The following is a 19,203-nucleotide window of genomic DNA, read 5'->3' as shown; positions in this document are numbered from 1 at the left end:
GAATAATGTAGAAATATGGTCTTTTTGGGCAGCCTAATGTTCAATATTAATAAATAGAAAAACGCATGTCAGAGAGTTTAAAGGAGCTGCACACCCCAGAAAATTGCAAAATGGAGAGATTCTTCCAAGGGGTTTTTTCAGCAGCTATGTATTCCAATCAAGGAAGTTTGCATCGTTTATATTATTGTAAAATCTTGATTGAACAAAATGAATACAGGAATAGGAATTAAAATATGAGTTCTGATTTGTATGCAATCATGTTCCATTACAACTGTAAAATATTGCACAATGCAACTATCAATTGACAATACATTGCAAAAATGATATCCACTTGAGCACCCCTAATGTTCGATATTAACCACTTCACGACTAGGCCTATTTCTAAGATTTTTTGCTTACAAGTTAAAATCATTATTTTTTTTGCTCGAAAATTACTTAGAACCCCCAACCCAATTTTATGTCACACTGTATTTGCACAGCGGTCTTTCAAATGTAATTTGTTTTGAAAAAAATACACTTCAATGAATTAAAAAAATATAGAGTAAAGTTAGCCAATTTTTTTGTGTAATGTGAAAGACGAGGTTACGCAGAGTAAATAGATACCTAATAATATGTCATGCTTTAAAATTGCACACTGTCATGGAATGGCAATAAATGACGGTACTTAAAAAATTCCATAGGCGACACTTTAAAAAATATTTACCTATTTAGAGTTGGGGTAGGTCTTGCATTAGAATTCTTGTTTTTTGTGCTAACGTCTGCAGCGATACCTCAAATGTGTGGTTTGAATACTATTTACATTTGCGAGCGCGACTTACAAATGCATTTGCTTTGGCACGTGCGAACGGAGGGATGGGGCGTTTTAAAATGATTTTTTTTTGTTTTTTTCCTTAGTAATTTTTTTTTTCATTTTTACACTGTCCCTTTAAAAAAAAGAAAATTCTGATCACTTTTATTGCTGTCACAAGGACTGTAAACAAGCCATGTGACAGAAGTAGGCAGTGACAGGTACACTTTATTTGGACCAGTGTGCAAAGCAAGGTCCATAAAGACATGGATGAGGACCCCAAATCTCTCCTCTGCAATCTAAAGTATTCAAAACATCAAGATCAGTGTTTCTGAATACTGTGTGTTTTCTAAAACTGGTGCTGTTGGTGGATGAGTAAACTGGAAGTGATACTGTGACGTCGCTTCCAGGCTATTACATGCAAGACCCGATCAAAGCAGATTCCGGAGATGCCGAGCAGTGGGACGGGAGAGCCTGGGTGAGCTGCGGAAGGCGGCGGGACGTCCACATCAGTTGTTATTATAATAAAACTGACTGCCAGCTCTTAAAAAGGGTACCTGGTTGATGCCTGCAGCTGCATATACCCCCGGCACAATCACTTGAGCAAAATGATGTACGGGTATGTGATTTTGTGGTAAGTGGTTAAAAATACAAAAATCCCTCAAACTGCATGCTTAGGGCATGCATTAAGACTGTATATGGTTCCATTACAATCCTCAGGGACAGCATCATTGACAACATATTGTGTCATCAAATAAATTGCAAATGTAATAATACTTTCCTTTTCTCATTGGTTCACATGCAGCAGCGGCAACCCAATATGGTTTATTTTTAGTCTAAAAAAAAGTATTTTTTAGGTCATTTTTTTCAAAGACAATACATTTTTGCTGTAAAAGTGTCAGATCATAAGTGAGCGCTGGAAGTAGCAAGGACAGTATAGTACAGCCACCTGTGCATTTTGCCAATCCTTTTTCCATTCGGTCATGAAGAAACTCAAGGATGGAAACCTCATCAACCAGGCGAAAACCCATAGATGTACACCAAGAGTTATAGCATTTTCACGTTTGAAGTAGATGGTTCTTGTCGCCTTCTTTCTGCTGTTCAGCAAAGTAGAAATCATCTTTTTGGATAATCCCTTTTTCCTCAGGAGTTCTTCCTTTTTGGCAAAGCTGCTTTTTCTAAGAGAGAGCAAATAGATTGCAGCTAAAGATCAGAAAGTGTTTTCTAGGTTTTCCAAGAACGAGTCAAGTCAACACATTTGCACCATAGTGCAGTCTACAGCACATGTGTTGAATACCTGCCTCACCGATGTTGTGCCTTTCCCTCACTTTTCTCCTTTACACTATCTGTCACCCAAGTGCAGTAGCAGACCTCATCATAATGCCCAGGGCTGCTGTTAGAAATCACGGGGCCCACTTCCCGAGGCCGAAAGTGACTAATGACATAGATTTATCAGTCCCTTTCTATGTAGCCTCAGCTGCACAGATGAATGAATTGGAAGCACTCCGAAGCATCCTGCTCAATCTCAAGTGGCAAATGGACACACAAGTGATTGGTACGGATCGCTCATTGTGTTCATTCAGGAATGGAAGGGCCCAGTAAAATACATATTTACCACTCCCTTCCACCACTTTCCAGAGGAGGGGAGGGAAGCCTGAAGCACTGCAGGGGAAAGGGGCACATAGGGGGACCGAATAGCAGATGGAAGGGGCACATGTGCTAGAACCAATCTCCCTGCAATGCAGCCAGAGGGAGGAAGAAAAGGAGAAGCTGGCAGCGCTGCAAGGGGAGGCAGAAGAGGATTGGTGTCTGCAATAAGACAGTACAGCAGGGGCCCAGGCCCTTACTTTTGCACTGATGGGTTATGGGCCCACCACAGGAGGGCTGGCTGTTCTGCCTTATCAACGGCCCTGATAAGGCGCATCACTGCAGACACTTGTATGCCAATTGTTTTTCTCTGCGTGTTGTCACCTCCATGTATGCTTCCATTGCTTTCCTCCTCACCTGCACACAGTGCCTCTACTCCCTGTAAATGCTGCCTCCCTCCCCCATACACACTGTCACCACTCCCTGTATGCACACTCCTTTTACACTTTTCCCCCTTTTCCCTTGCATGCACTGCCCACCCTGCTTGCGCTACCCCTCCCTGTACAGACTGTCCCCTCTACACGTTGCGCCATCCCCGCTCAATTCACAAATAAAAATTTTTTCTGTCAGTGCTGGCTGCAGCTCCACCTTCCCCCAGAAGCCTAAACTATGGGCATCCCAATAGGGGAGGTGCAGCCAGCACTGAGCCCCACCTCCTTTCCATTCTGCTGTGCTATTCCTCCTTATCTCTTCTGTTTATGCAGATTGAGGCAGACCCATCCACCAGATATTCAGAGTACAAAAGAGTAAAACTGTCAGCTACTGCATGTTTTTCTCTCAGAAAAAAAGTGTAATAGCTGGCTTGTACTGTTGTCAGTTTGTGTTTTGGTAAATGACAGTGTACCTCTGGTAGTAGGTCCAGGCACAGTCTGCAAAAAAGAGGATAGAAAAGGAGCTGTATGTGCTCTGTGCACACTGCCTGTCACATCCCCTCTCCCTTAGTCTAGAACTCCATTTCCATTTGACAGTATTCTGGGATATTGGTGGCAGGGCCAGCTATCTGCCAACTGCTACAGAAAGTCCCGGGAACGAGAAGGAGGGAAACGAGTGGTAGTGTAGGGACAGCATGACAGGGTGATGAGGGCACAGGAAAGGGTTAAGTAAAGTAAATGGTGAGGAAAGGGGGTGGTTAGAAGAAGGGGTGGGTAGCCTTTAAAAGAGTAGAACAGGAAGAGGAGGGGTAACAATGGGAGGAGCACGAGGAGAGGAAAGTTTCCCACCCACCCTCCCCTTTTCTGGTTTGGGGGTTGATGGGAAAAATAATTGGTTTGCGTTGCAGGTGAGTTTTCGTCATGGCAGCTGTTTTTGTAGGCGGTGGTGGTGGCTTGTATGGTGGTAACTGACCCAGGAAATGGAAGTGTCGGGGGGCCCATTAGGGACATGGGCTCCCTGGGTTACAGCTATGGCGGGTTAGCTGATTATGGGATAGTGGACACTGCGGGTAGGGAGTTGTCTCCGGGCTGATGCTATTCACGGCCGGAGGCCTAGTACGGTTAGCTTGCCCGCAGTGTAACAAAGTGAGATGGTGTTGGGAAAGTGCCATACAAGCCACCGGGTTCAGAAAACTGAGGAGGTTTCAGTGTTAGATGGAGGTTTATCGAGGTTAAAATGGTTTAAATGGTTAAATTGTTATATGTTTATATTTTGATATATATAATTTTATATATATTTATATATTTATAAATAAAAAGGCTGCTGTGGCCGGTTATACCCCATAAAAGGTGTGGTCTCATTTCTATAGATAAGAAACGGGAGACGGGTTGGGGGGTGTAACGGTGGGCCGCAGTGGGGAAAAAACGAGGAGGTGCATCTTATCTACACCAGTCATGTTGGACTTCTGCATAAATATAAACATGGACTGGTTTATAGACTGGATACATCCTAGATAAAAAGCCAATTATCCAGCTGTCAGTCCAGAGCCTCTAGTTTATAGACCCGATACATCCTAAATATAGAGCCATTTATCCAACTGTCCATCCAGAGCCTCTGGTTTATAAATGAGATATATTGTGAATATTGAGCCATTTATCCAACTATGCATCTGGAGTTGACAGATTGTTTATGGTTTATAGTTCAGCCACATCCTAAATATAGAGCCATTTATTCAAATTTTACTCCAGAGCCTCTGATGTATAGACCAGATACATTTTAAAAATAGAGCCATTTATCAACTGTCCATCCAGAGCTTCTGGTTTATAGTCCAGATACACCATAGAACAATTTATCCAACTGTTCATCCTGGGCTTCTGGATTATAGATTGGATTCATACTAAATATAGAACCATTTATCCAACTGTACATCTATAGCCTCTGGTTTATAATTCAGCTACATCCTAAATATAGAGCCATTTATCCTACTGTCCATCCAGAGCTTCTGGTTTATAGACTGGATACATCCTAAATATAGAGCAGTCTATCCAACTGTCCATCCAGAGCCTCTGGTTTATAGTCTGGATTAGGGATGAGCTTCGTGTTCGAGTCGAACGTACGTTCGACTCGAACATTGGCTGTTCGTGCGTTCGGCGAATTCCGAACGTTTTGGCCGTTCGCGTCAAAATTCGAGTGACGCGCGCGGACCACAATGCACTGCGTTGGCGCAGTGCATTGCTGTCCGATGATTGGCCAAGCATGCACTGTGACCCCGCATGCTTGGCCAATCGCAGCGCCGGCAGCGAGGAGAGCCATGATTGGCCACAGGCAGGATGCCTGTGGCCAATCATAGCTCAGACTGTGTAGTGCACGCCCCACACTATATAAGGCCGCCTTTAAGGCCGCCTCCTGTAGTGTGTTACTTTGCATCTGAAGCAATGGGTGTTCTGTGTACCTTCAACACAGTACACACCAATCGTTTTTGGCTGATTTCCTATCTTGCTGCTGTGTAGTGGTTGTTGTCTGTGCCCTGACTGCAGTATACACCACTATATTCACCTCACCTATATAGCTAGTGATCTAGCTTTAACCACTTAACAACTGCCCATTGCCGATTAACGGCTTCAGGGCGGTTGTTTAACTCAGAGAGGCCGTTAATTAACGGCCTCCCAGAATTCTGCTCTCGCGTGCCCCGAGGTGTGCGCACTCGAGAGCATCCGTGACCGCTGGGTCCATAGGACCCGGCGCATCACGGTAAACGGCCGCTCATAGCGGCCGTTTACCACGTGATTACTCCATCAAATGACGGAGTGATCGCTTGGAAACAAACCGGCGTCATGTTATGACGCCTGTTCCTCCCTCCCCTTTCTGTACCGATCGGTACAGCGGAGGGGAAAGAGATCGGTGTCAGCAGCGATGTGGGCTGCATCTGCAGTGCCCACATCGCTGCTCACCGAATTTAACCCCTCAATTCCCTGCCAATACTCTGCAATACCAGTGCATACTCTGCAGTACCCTGCCATTACTCTGCAGTACCCCTCCATTACTCTGCAGTACCCCGCCATTACTCTGCAGTGCAGTACCCCGCCATTACTCTGCAGTGCAGTACCCCGCCATTACTCTGCAGTGCAGTATCCTGCCATTACTCTGCAGTGCAGTACCCCGCCATTACTCTGCAGTGCAGTACCCCGCCATTACTCTGCAGTGCAGTACCCTGCCATTACTCTGCAGTGCAGTACCCTGCCATTACTCTGCAGTGCAGTACCCTGCCATTACTCTGCAGTACCCTGCCATTACTCTGCAGTACCCCGCCATTACTCTGCAGTACCCCCCATTACTCTGCAGTACCCCCCGAAACTCTGCAGTACCCGCCATTACTCTGCAGTACCCCCCAATACTCTGCAGTACCCGCCATTACTCTGCAGTACCCCCAATACTCTGCAGTACCCTGCTATTACTCTGTAGTACCCCGCCAATACCCCGCCAATACTCTGTAATACCCTGCCATAAATTGCCATACTCAGAGATACCCAGCCATACTCGGTGATACCCTGAAGTACCCAGCCATAGACGCCCCCCATCCCTCACCGCCCTCCGGTGCTTCTACCAACTCGCCAGTACGATCAAAGCCAGAATCTTTTTTTTTATTTTTTATTTCAGGCTTCCCAGCCTAGAGGTGAGATGTGGGGTCATATTGACCCCCCAGATTTCACTGTAAAGAGGACCTGTCACCCCATATTCCTATTACAAGGGATGTTTACATTTCTTGTAATAGGAATAAAAGTGATCAAAAATATATTTTTGGGAAAAAAAATGTCAAACTAAAATAAATAAAGTAAAATGAACAATAAAAAAATAAAATAAAAATTAAAGCGCCCATGTCCCCATGTGCTCGCATGTGCCACACATGTGAGGTATCGCCGAGAATGTTAGAGCGAGAGCAATAATTCTAGTCCTAGACCTCCTCTGCAACTCAAAACATGTAACCAGTAAAAAAATATTTAAAGCGTCGCCTATGGGGATTTTTTAAGTAGCGACGTTTGGCGCCATTCCACGGGCATGTGCAATTTTGAAGAGTGACATGTTTGATATCTATTTACTCAGCATAACTTCATCTTTCACTTTATGCAAACATTGGGCTAACAAGTGGTTAATAATAGAGCTTGCAGTCAGTAGTGTTAGGAGATAGTGCGTGCTGTCTGCGTGCTCTGTACCCAGTACATACCGCTATAATATAGGGCAGGCCCCTACTTTCAAACATCCAACTTACAAACATCTCCTACTTGCAAATGCAAGGAGACAGCAGCAAGTGAGATGAAAAAAGATGGACGACAAAACAAATTATACAGGGGTGATAACCCTTCCCTATGTTTTCCAAAAAGCTTAAAGATATTTTTTTTGACTGGAGCTACACTTTAAAAATGTACCGGTTGAAAATGACAAACAGATTCAACTTAACACAACAAACCTACACAGTCCCTGTCTTGTTTGCACCGCCTGTATACTGCTGTTCTGAGTATATAGGGCCTGGGGGCCACACGCATTTCCTTTTTTTAATATGGGTACGGGGTTGCCCTTAATATGCGTACAAGACCCAAATAGGCTGGTAATGGGCAGGGAGGGCTACCCATGCCATGTTTCTCAATGATTTTCAACCATATTGCAGGAACCAGATATAACATTAAAACCGCAAGCAGTTTTAAATGGTGTTATTTCCGTTTAATGTTATTTTGTGCAGGGACTGTTCTAAACACGGGAAACACGTGGCACTTCACAGGCATACTATAGACACCCCCCAGGCACCATATTTAAAGGAATATTTCACTTTTTTTTTCACTTTAATCGTCATTAAAATCAGTGCTCCCGCCAAAACGGTAGCTTTTAAAACTTTTTTTTGCAGTGACCCATGTCCCCTGAGGCAGGAGGCAGGTCGCCAAACCCTTTTTAGCACACTATCTTGCATATTAGCCGTTAAAATTAGCATTTTCCAATTCGAACGTTCGAGTCCCATAGACTTCAATGGGGTTCTAACGTTCGTACCGAACGCGGGGGTCGTTCGCAAGTTCTGGTGCGAACCGAACCGGGGGGTGTTCGGCTCATCCCTAGTCTGGATACAGCCTAAATATAGTGACATTAATCCAACTGTCAATCCAGAACCTCTGGTTCATATACCAGATACATCCTAAATATAGAACCATTTATACAACTGTCCATCCAGAGCCTCTGGTTAATAAATTTGATATATTGTGAATATTGAGCCATTTATCCAACTATGCATCTGGAGTTGACGGATTGTTTATGGTTTATAGTTCAGCCACATCCTAAATATAGAGCCATTAATTCAAATTTTACTCCAGAGCCTCTGATTTATAGACCAGATACATTTTAAAAATAGAGCCATTTATCAACTGTCCATCCAGAGCTTCTGGTTTATAGTCCAGATACACCATAGAACAATTTATCCAACTGTCCATCCTGGGCTTCTGGATTATAGATTGGATTCATCCTAAATATAGAACCATTTATCCAACTGTACATCTATAGCCTCTGGTTTATAATTCAGCTACATCCTAAATATAGAGCCATTTATCCTACTGTCCATCCAGAGCTTCTGGTTTATAGACCGGATACATCCTAAATATAGAGCAGTCTATCCAACTGTCCATCCAGAGCCTCTGGTTTATAGCCTGGATACAGCCTAAATATAGTGACATTAATCCAACTGTCAATCCAGAACCTCTGGTTCATATACCAGATACATCCTAAATATAGAACCATTTATACAACTGTCCATCCAGAGCCTCTGGTTAATAAATTTGATATATTGTGAATATTGAGCCATTTATCCAACTATGCATCTGGAGTTGACGGATTGTTTATGGTTTATAGTTCAGCCACATCCTAAATATAGAGCCATTTATCCAAATTTTACTCCAGAGCCTCTGATTTATAGACCAAATACATATTAAAAATAGAGCCATTTATCAACTGTCCATCCAGAGTTTCTGGTTTATAGTCCAGATACATCATAGAACCATTTATCCAACTGTCCATCCTGGGCTTCTGGTTTATAGATTGGATTCATCCTAAATATAGAACCATTTATCCAACTGTACATCTATAGCCTCTGGTTTATAATTCAGCCACATCCTAAATATAGAACCATTTATCCTACTGTCCATCCAGAGCTTCTGGTTTATAGACTAAATACATCCTAAATATAGAGCAGTTTATCCAACTGTATATCTAGAGCCTCTGGTTTATAGACCGGATACATCCTAAATATAGAGCCATTTATCCAACTGTCCATCCAGAGCCTCCTGTTTATAGTCCAGATACATCCTAAATACAGAACCATTTATCCAACTGTCCATCCAGAGCTTTTGGTTTATAGTCCAGATACATCCTAAATATAGAACCATTTATCCAACTGTCCATCCAGAACTTCTGGTTTATAGACCGGATACATCCTAAAAATAGAGCCATGTATCCAACTGTAATCTATAGCCTCTGGTTTATAGTCCAGATACATCCTAAATATAGAACCATTTATCAAACTGTCTATCCAGAGCTTCTGGTTTAAGGACCAGATACATCCTAAATATAGAGCCATTTATCCAACTGTACATCTATAGCTTCTGGTTTATAGACCGGATACATCCTATAGAGCCATTTATCCAACTGTCCACCCAAAGCCTCTGATTTATAGTTCAGATACATCCTAAATATAGTGACATTAATCCAACTGTCAATCCAGAACCTCTGGTTCATATACCAGATACATCCTAAATATAGAATAATTTATCCAACTGTCCACCCAGAGCCTCTGGTTTATAAATTAGATTGTGAATATTGAGCCATTTATCCAACTATGTATCTGGAGTTGACGGATTGTTTATGGTTTATAGTTCAGCCACATCCTAATTATAGAGCCATTTATCCAAATTTTACTGCAGAGCCTCTGATTTATAGACCAGATACATTTTAAAAATAGAGCCATTTATCCAACTGTCCATCTAGAGCTTCTGGTTTATACTTCAGATAAATCCTATTTATAGAGCCATTTATCCAACTGTACATCTATAGCCTCTGGTTTATAGACCGGATACATCCTAAATATAGAACCATTTATCCATCTGTTCATCCAGAGCCTCAAGTTTATAGCTCAGCCACATCCAAATATGGAGCCACTTATCCAAATTTTACTCTAGAGCCTCAGGTTTATAGTTCAGACTAAAATTAGACTGGATACATCCTAAATATAGAGCCATTTATCAAACTGTACACCCAGAGCCTTTGGCTTACCAGATACATCCTATAGAGCCATTTATCCAACAGTCCATCCACAGCCCCTGGTTTATAGCCCAGATACATCCTAAATATAGATCCATTTATCCAACTGTCCATCCAGAGCCTCTGGTTTATAGACCGGATACATCCTGAATATAGAACCATTTATCCAACTGTCCATCCAGAGCCTCTGGTTTATAGACCAGATACATCCTAAATAAAGAGCCATTAATCCAACTGTCCATCCAGAGCCTCTGGTTTATAGACTGGATATAGCCTAAATATAGATACATTTATCCAACTGTTCATCCAGAGCCTCTGGTTTATAGACCAGATTTATTGTGTATGTTGAACCATTTATCCAACTGTCCATCTGGAGTTGCTAGATTGTAGAACAGACACATAATAAATATAGAGGTGGATATTTTTTCTTGTTATATCAAATAGAACACGGAGACAGGAAGAGTGTGATTGTACAGACAAAGGAAGTGATACCACAACTGGAGAGGAAGTGATGTCAGATGCAGACAGGAAGTGATAGATGCACAGGAAGTGATGTAACTAAGAAACAGGAACTGATGCAGAGGTCTAATAAAGGATGTTCTGGGTGAGAGGTGAGTTGTGAGGAAGGAAAGAGAAGACGTTGTTGGAATTGGCAACATAAGAGGTAATTGCATCACATTATAATTTATTTAGAAGGACACAAGGATCTCTACAAGGACATCATGATGGAGAATCAGCTGCCCCTCACATCACCGGGTAAGAGGAGACTTTATTGTAAAGGAGAGAGCAGTACGGAGGCTCCACCTAGATCCCCCATCATCTGATAAACACATAGAAACAATGTATTCAGTCAGTGTGTGTGTTTCTTATAGATGGATCCAGTAATAAGCACCCACCAGAGAGATGTACCCATCCTCTGTTTTCCCGGGATTCCACACGGGAAGATCACACCTCTCCTCACCATCATCAGGTAGGTGGGACTGAGCAATTAGATCTCAAATACATTGTAGAATTCTACATTTCTAAATAACCTTCTTCTATTTCATTTCTTGTTTCCTTTTATAAATGCATTTTATCATATTTGGGGTTTAGGGCGAAGAACTGAAAGACATAAAAGTTGAGGTAAAAGTAGAAAAAGAAGAGAAGTCCGGGGATCCGCAGTCTATGGAGGAGGGTGATCTGCTGTATTCCCGGGATTCCAAACAGGAAGATCCCACCATCCCCCACCATCATCAGGTAGATGGGACTGAGCAATTATTACTCAAAAGTATTCAAAGCTTTGAGATTATATTTTTATATTTAATTTCTTGCTCTATTTGTTTTTATTTTTCTTTCATCTTTGGGGTTTAGGGTGAGAGATGTCCCCCTCCTCTGTGTTCCCAGGATTCCACACAGGAGGATCACACCATCCCTCATCATCATCAGGTAGGTGGGGCATCTAGACCTAAATATGTATTCTAAGCCATGAGATGACATTCTGTGTAGTCTCTCTGCACAGAATAGGCTCTGAGTGGACATTTGGATAAATAGCTCTATAGAATGCATCCGATCTATAAACCAGAGGCTATAGATGTAAATTTGGATTAATGGCTCTATATTTCGTATGTATCTGGTCTATAAACCAGAGACTCTGGTTTAAAATTTGGATAAACCATAAGCAATCTGCCAACTCCAGATGCATAGTTGGATAAATGGCTCAATATTCACAATGTATCTAATTTATAATCTAGATACTCTGGATGGACAGTTGGATAAATGGTTTTATATTTAGGATGTATCTGGTATATGAACCAGAGGTTCTGGATTGACACTTGGATTACTGTCACTACATTTAGGATGTATCTGGTCTATAAACCAGAGGCTCTGGATGGACAGTTGGATAATTGGCTTGATAGCTATGTTGTATCCGGTCTATAAACCAGTCCATGTTTATATTTGTGCAGAAGTCCAACAGTAACAGTTGGCAGATAGCTGGCCCTGCCACCAATATCCCACAACTGTCCATCCAGAGCCTCTAGAGTAAAATTTGGATAAATGGCTCTATATTTAGGATGTGGCTGAACTATAAACTTGAGGCTCTGGACGAACAGTTGGATAAATGGCTCTATAGGATGTATCCGGTTTATAAACCAGAGGCTCTAGATGTACTGTTGAATAAATGGCTCTATATTTAGGATGTATCCCTGTATCTGATATTTTTAATCTCTTGCTCTATTTGTTTTTCTTTTTCTTTCATCTTTGGGGTTTAGGGTGAGAGATTGCCCCCTCCTCTGTGTTCCCAGGATTCCACACAGGAAGATCACACCATCCCTCACCATCATCAGGTAGGTGGGGCTGGGTATCTAGACCTAAATATATATTCTGAGGCCGCGTACACACGCGCGGACTGTTCGCCCAACCTTGTTCGGCAAACAGTTTCGGCAAACAGTCCGCTCAAAATTTGCATGAGCGGACTTGCCCACACACGAGCGGACTGTTTCAGCGAACTGTTTGCCAAACAGTCCGTTCAACTTTTGAAATGAACGGACTCGCCCACGTAAGGCGGAGGCAAATCCGCCCATTTCGAGCGCGTGTACAGGTAGGTGGGGCCCGCGAAGGAGACGTCACGGGCTCCGCCGCCTGGAATGAGCTTAAAGGGGAACCCCAACGCCGAAAAAAATCGGCGTGGGGGTTCCCCCAAAGTCCACACCAGACCCTTGTCCGAGCACGCTACCCGGCCGGCCAGGAAAGGGGGGCGAGCGAGCGCGCCCCCCCTCCTGAGCCGTACCAGGCCGCGTGCCCTCAACATGGGGGGGTGCCTTGGGGAAGGGGGGGCCGCGCGGCCCCCCCACCCCAAAGCACCTTGTCCCCATGTTGATGAGGACAAGGGCCTCTTCCCGACAACCCTGGCCGTTGGTTGTCGGGGTCTGCGGGCAGGGGGCTTATCGGAATCCGGGAGCCCCCTTTAAGAAGGGGGCCCCCGGATACCGGCCCCCCACCCTATGTGAATGAGTATGGGGTACAATGTACCCCTACCCATTCACCTGTGAAATAAAGTACAAAAAAAAACACAACACAGGGAAAAAATATTTTATTGCACAGCTCCGGGGGTCTTCCGTCTTCGGGGGTCTTCTCGCCGGACTCCTCCGCTATCTGTGTGTAGCTCTTTTGCTAGCGGAGGAGTCCGGCTTTCTTCCTCCCCGCCGCCGGCCTCTTCTCCCGACTTCGGGGGTCTTGTCCCCCTCTTCGGTTCTTCTGCCGGGCCACCGCGCCTTCTTGTAGCTCTTTTGCAGGCGGTGGCCCGGTCTTCTGTCGCCGCTGTCGCCGCCTTCCGTTCTTGTTCTTCTTCTTGTTCTTCTTGTTCTTCTCCAGGAGATGTTGACACGTCGCTCTCTCCGGCCGGAATGCCAGAGCCGCGCTGTGCGGTCACTTATATAGTGACAATGGGGCGGGGTCACATGGTATATGTCACATGGGTTGGTCACATGGGTTGATGTCACATGGGGACTATGACATCGTAAGGGGGCGGGGTCACCATGTGACCAACCCATGTGACATATACCATGTGACACCCCCCTTTCCTGGCCGGCCGGGTAGCGTGCTCGGACAAGGGTCTGGTGTGGACTTTGGGGGAACCCCCACGCCGATTTTTTTCGGCGTTGGGGTTCCCCTTTAAGCCCATTCCAGGCGGCGGAGCCCGCGACGTCTCCTTCGTGGGCCCCGCCTACCTGTACACGCGCTCGAAATGGGCGGACTTTCCGAGCGGGAACAGTTTGCTCATTTCGAAAGTAGCCTACACACGGGCGGACTGTTCGCTCAAACACAGTTTCAGCGGACAGTTTTTCGGAATTTCCGAAAGACTTTGTCCGTCCAACTGTCCGCTGAAACTGTCCGCTGAAAGCCCACACACGGGCGGACTGTCTGCCCAAACACTGTTCAGCGGACAAGGTTGGGCGAACAGTCCGCCCGTGTGTACGCGGCCTAAGCCATGAGATGATGTTCTTCTGTGTAGTCTCTTGTGTTACTTCAACATCTGAAGTGCAGCCTTTGTTATCCACCCCCCATCCCCATTTCTAGCTCATATGAGCGCCCTACATTGTCCATTTCTGTTTTTTTTATGTACATTCCTTTCCTCTGTGGGTCTTAAGCCCAGGCACCTGTCATCGCGGGTCCTCTTCCTCCTTGTGTTCTTCCAATGGGGTGCATACTGAATGATCTGTCATTTGTGTCCTTTATATCTGCCTTGATGTTTTAATTGATGTTTTCTATTATTTTTGGTGTAGGGTGAAGAACGGATTCATATAAAAGCTGAGGTTGAAGAAGAAGAAGTAGAGACGTATGTGGGGGGTGATCAGTCATTCCCGGAGGAGGTCGGGATGATTATGAAAAGTGAACAGGAGGACATTTCTCTACCTTTTGACACAGGTAGGTAACAGACACTATGCAAAAAACAGGTCAAAGTCTCATTTTACTTCTAAATATAAGGATTGTAGTTTTTAAAAAAAAAAAAAAAGATAAATAATCAGATCTTCACATCATCCTATAGGCAGGTTCTAAAAGGTTAAACATGTGTTTGCCTACTAAAGGGTTAATGTGTGGTGTGGTAAGAGTTATCACTTGGTCCTGTGATGTTCCTTCCCCTGCATGTGTCCACTTCCTGTTTCTGAATCGGACTAGACCTCGTGGGAGGTCAACTGAACTTTGTGGTGGAGTTTTCCCCTTAGCGGGGCTCCTGGAATGGTTCCAAGCAGGGCCGGGACAAGTGATGGGCAGAATGGGTGGCTGCCCTGGGCGCAATGGTTTACTGTAGGGATGGGGGTGCCTTCCTTCTGTTACAAGGCTGATAGGAGTAGTGACTGATGTTGACAAGGGAGTGACTGATTGGCATAGGATACCCTAAACTTGCACATCATAAATGAGGAGTGAATGCAGTTTGGCATCTTTGCCCTGGGTGCTGGACGACCTTGTTCCAGCACTGGTTCCAAGGACTGGACTTGTGATGGAGTGCAATATGCACTTCGTTACCTTCAATGGAAGGCGGATGAGACATCACTGGTCAAACAGACTCCTAAAGTCACATTAAAGGGTTAGTTTGCCTAATACAGAAAAACTGTAAAGGTGACCCAACACCGGACCCCCTTCACCCCCCACCCCCGGTCCTCACTGTACTTACAATCAGCCATCCTCAGCTGTTGGGGCTCTCAATGGTCAGGGGATATGAAATACCCCACTGCTCTGTCTTCTCCATACTGAGCTGCCAGGATGGATGGATTCTGATTGGTCAGAGACATCACATGTAAAGCGGGGTCCAGGAGGGTGGGGAGGGGATCTGGTGTTAGTTCAGCTTTACAGTTCTTCTGTAGAGGTGATCTAACCCTTTAATAAACCATTGCACTAACAGCTTAGGGTGTCACCCCATTGATAGAGGAGTGATGGAGCCACCCCAGGACACCAGCATTGCAAGTCTTTATATCTATATTTTGTTGTTACAGTTGTACCCAGTTCCATGCCAGAGCTCTGTGAAACTGTTGACCACCATGACTTTTTTTTTTATTGCTGTCTCAGGTTGGAGTCCATATATGATCTGCAACCACTTCATAGTTTAAAATCCAGCCAATCCGATGTAGTAACAATCCACTAACGCGTTTTGGATAATGAAGCCTCAGTCATAGCTATTTATTATTATAGAATTAGCAGATGATATATGGACTCGGTGTGAAGACTTTTCTGGTTGATTTTGGAGGGAGAACAGGAGCCCAGCTGTGAGATCGGCATTTCCACTTATTCCACCGACGGGGAGGAGGAGCCAAAACTCCACTTATTTGTCATCTACTGAGATTTATTCTATTTTTTTACTTCTTTCCAACAGATGGATGTGATGTCAGGAATTCCTCGGAGAGACGTCTTCTATTATCTGCTGATTGTAAGTCAGAAGATAATGTCATCACACAGGATCCTCCAGGAGGAAATCCAAATACACAAAATATACATCACAGACCTTCCTGTCCGGAGACATCAATGGATCCCTCTGATCAGGGGGAATCTTCTCATCAATCACATACTATGATTGGAAATATCCATGTAAGATCTCACACTGCAGATCCATCAACAGATCCTTCTAATCCCGAGGAAACTTCCTCACCCCATGAAGGAGATCACCGAGGTGACAATCTATTCTCATGTTCCGAGTGCGGGAAATCTTTCACTCGGAAAGGAACACTTGTTGGACACCATAGAATTCACACAGGTGAGCGTCCTTATTCATGTTCAGAGTGCGGGAAATCTTTTACTAACAAAGGAGACCTTGTTAGACACCAGAAAATTCACATGAATGAGCGTTCTTATTCATGTTCAGAGTGCGGCAAATCATTCACTCAGAAAGGAGTCCTTGTTACACATCAGCGAATTCACACAGGTGAGCGTCCTTATTCATGTTCAGAGTGCGGGAAATCTTTCAATCACAAAGGATATCTTGTTAAACATCTTAGAATTCACACAGGTGAGCGTCCTTATGCATGTTCAGAGTGCGGGAAATCATTCAATCAGAAAGAACATCTTGTTAAACATCAGAGAATTCACACAGATGAGCATCCTTTTTCATGTTCAGAGTGCGGGAAATCTTTCACTAACAAAGCAGACCTTGTTAAACATCTTAGAATTCATACAGGTGAGCGTCCTTATTCATGTTCAGAGTGCGGTAAATGTTTCACTAACAAAGGAGACCTTGTTAGACACCAGAAAATTCACATGGGTGAGCGTTCTTATTCATGTTTAGAGTGTGGAAAATCTTTTATTCAGAGAGGAGTCTTTGTTAAACATCAGAGAATTCACACAGGCGAGCGTCCTTATTCATGTTCAAAGTGCGGGAAATCTTTCAATCAGAAAGAACATCTTGTTACACATCAGAGAATTCACACAGGTGAGCGTCCTTATTCATGTTCCGAGTGTGGGAAATCATTCACTCAGAAAGGAGACCTTGTTATACATCATAAAATTCACATGAATGAGCGTTTTTATTCTTGTTCAGAGTGTGGGAAATCATTCAATCAGAAAGGAGTCCTTGTTAAACATCAGAGAATTCACACAGGTGAGCGTCCTTATTCATGTTCAGAGTGCGGGAAATCTTTCACTCACAAAGATAATCTTGTTACACATCAGAGAATTCACACAGGCGAGCGTCCTTATTCGTGTTCAGAGTGCGGGAAATCTTTCATTAACAAAGGAAACCTTGTCACACATCAGAGAATTCACACAGATGAGCATCCCTTTTCATGTTCAGAGTGTGGGAAATCTTTCACTAACAAAGCAGACCTGTTTAAACATCTTAGTATTCACACAGGTGAGCGTCCTTATTCATGTTCAGAGTGTGGGAAATCTTTCACTAACAAAGCAGACCTTGTTAAACATCTTAGAATTCACACAGGTGAGCGTCCTTATTCATGTTCAAAGTGCGGGAAATCTTTCACTCAGAAAGGAGACCTTGTTAAACATCAGAGAATTCACACGGGTGACCAGCCATAATTATGTTCATTGTAGGAAATCTTTCCTTAGGAAAAATATTCCTGTTGAACATCAGAGAATTCACACGGGTGAACAGCCTTATTCATGTTCAGAGTGTGAGAAATCTTTCACTAGGAAAGGAAACCTTTTGCAACACCAGAAAATTCATATGAGTGAGCTTCCTTATTGATGTTGTAGATCAGGGATCTCCACCCTTGGGCCCTCCAGCTGTTGCAGAACTACACGTCCCATGAGGCATTGTAATACTCTGACGTTCACAGACATGACTAGGCATGGTGGGAATTGTAGTTCCTGAACATCTGGAGGGTCATAGTTTGGAGACCCCCAGCAACAGATGATACAGCTGTGTATGGGTGGGCTTAGCCCCGTCAAAGCACCAGCCATGAACTCGAAGCAACACTCACTCGCAGCCTGGCTAGTATTTCTGCCTTTAGCAATGTATAGTCCCATTCTGACTCTGAGACCAAATCACAATTCACCAGTTGAGGATCTGCAGTCAGGAATGGGGCCAGTACATCCTCCCATTCTTTCTCAGTCAGACCTTCCCTTTGTCAGGGCTGGGCTTTTAGAAGCTCTTCTCAGTGCTCAAGGCTGCTCAGCTGTCGGTTAATTACCAGCCACTCATTGTTTCCACAGTGGCTCACCTGGTTACCATTACCTGCCTCATCAGTCCAGCCTACAGCCAATTTAAACTGCCTTGTTCATGTCTTTCATGCCTTCACCTTATTTAACATATCCTGAGTGTCTCTGCTGAGTTCCTATTAAAGACTTTGCCTGGCTGATGTCCCTTCTGGTTCCTGATCTTTGGCTTCTGACTATGCTGATCTCTGGCTTCCTGATCACCGGCTCATCTGATTATCAGTTTTGGCTTCCGAAACCCTGGCTTGTGTTTTGATTATGTTCTTGATCTGTACTATTTTTTTCCTATTACATTAAAGGTGTGTTTTTTTTTGTTTTTTTACTGCATTTTCTGTCTCAGTCTGATTCATGGTTCCTAACACCCTTGTTGCAATCCACTCAGATATTTCCATAGAAGCTTCAACATTATCCGTGGCTGTCATCCTTTGCATGGTCCACTACACTGCTTTCCGTGGGTCACTCTTTACCCCGGAGCCATTTCCCACCCTCCCAGCCTGATGGGTCACTGCCTTCTGTAAACCCCACTGTCTGTTCAATCAGTAAGCAGTTTATCTTTTGTTGAGCAGCGACTGTCTGCGCCAGGACCTGCTCCTGGTGGACCTGTGCTTGTTTATTATCCAGTATCAGTTGTTTAATCAGTTCCTCCATTGCTTTATCTGGTGTTTTTATATCCTGGGCAGCTTTAACCCAGGATAGCAGCAAACAGATACTATTGCGCACAAGTGTGACGTCCGGGTGATCTAATGTTCAAAAGGATCATTTCTCAGGCCTCGCTGCCCTCCAAGATAGGGGTATCCCAACAGTCAAGAAAATTAGTAAATTTATTTGTAAAAACAGATTAAAAAACTACTCACAAACATGTGAAAGCATCCAAGTATTGGCAATTAGTCTAGGTGTGACAATCTCCAGATGGCAGAGGAGAGGACTTCAGGACCACTGCTGGCTGACGCATTTTCAAAGGGATACCT

The 19,203-nt window shown here is 44.0% G+C and overlaps 1 protein-coding gene across 1 annotated transcript in view; it reads left to right on the top strand.

The window, feature by feature from the left end:
• The window catches only part of LOC143955180 (uncharacterized), a 275,659-nt gene extending 257,097 nt beyond the window's left edge, over positions 1-18,562 (top strand). The window contains 8 exon segments of the mRNA XM_077465272.1: positions 10,784-10,852; positions 10,969-11,066; positions 11,189-11,332; positions 11,447-11,521; positions 12,346-12,420; positions 14,359-14,500; positions 15,945-17,604; positions 17,606-18,562. Coding sequence (XP_077321398.1) covers positions 10,784-10,852; positions 10,969-11,066; positions 11,189-11,332; positions 11,447-11,521; positions 12,346-12,420; positions 14,359-14,500; positions 15,945-17,604; positions 17,606-17,765 — 2,423 coding nt within the window. The 3' untranslated portion in view covers positions 17,766-18,562.
• Positions 18,563-19,203: the final 641 nt, after the last annotated feature.

Source organism: Lithobates pipiens, unplaced genomic scaffold (genome assembly GCF_037356315.1).
Source record: "Lithobates pipiens isolate NorthernLeopardFrog02 unplaced genomic scaffold, aLitPip1_a1.2 Scaffold_35, whole genome shotgun sequence".
Lineage (NCBI taxonomy): Eukaryota > Metazoa > Chordata > Amphibia > Anura > Ranidae > Lithobates > Lithobates pipiens.
This window is presented reverse-complemented; position numbering and strand designations above follow the sequence as displayed.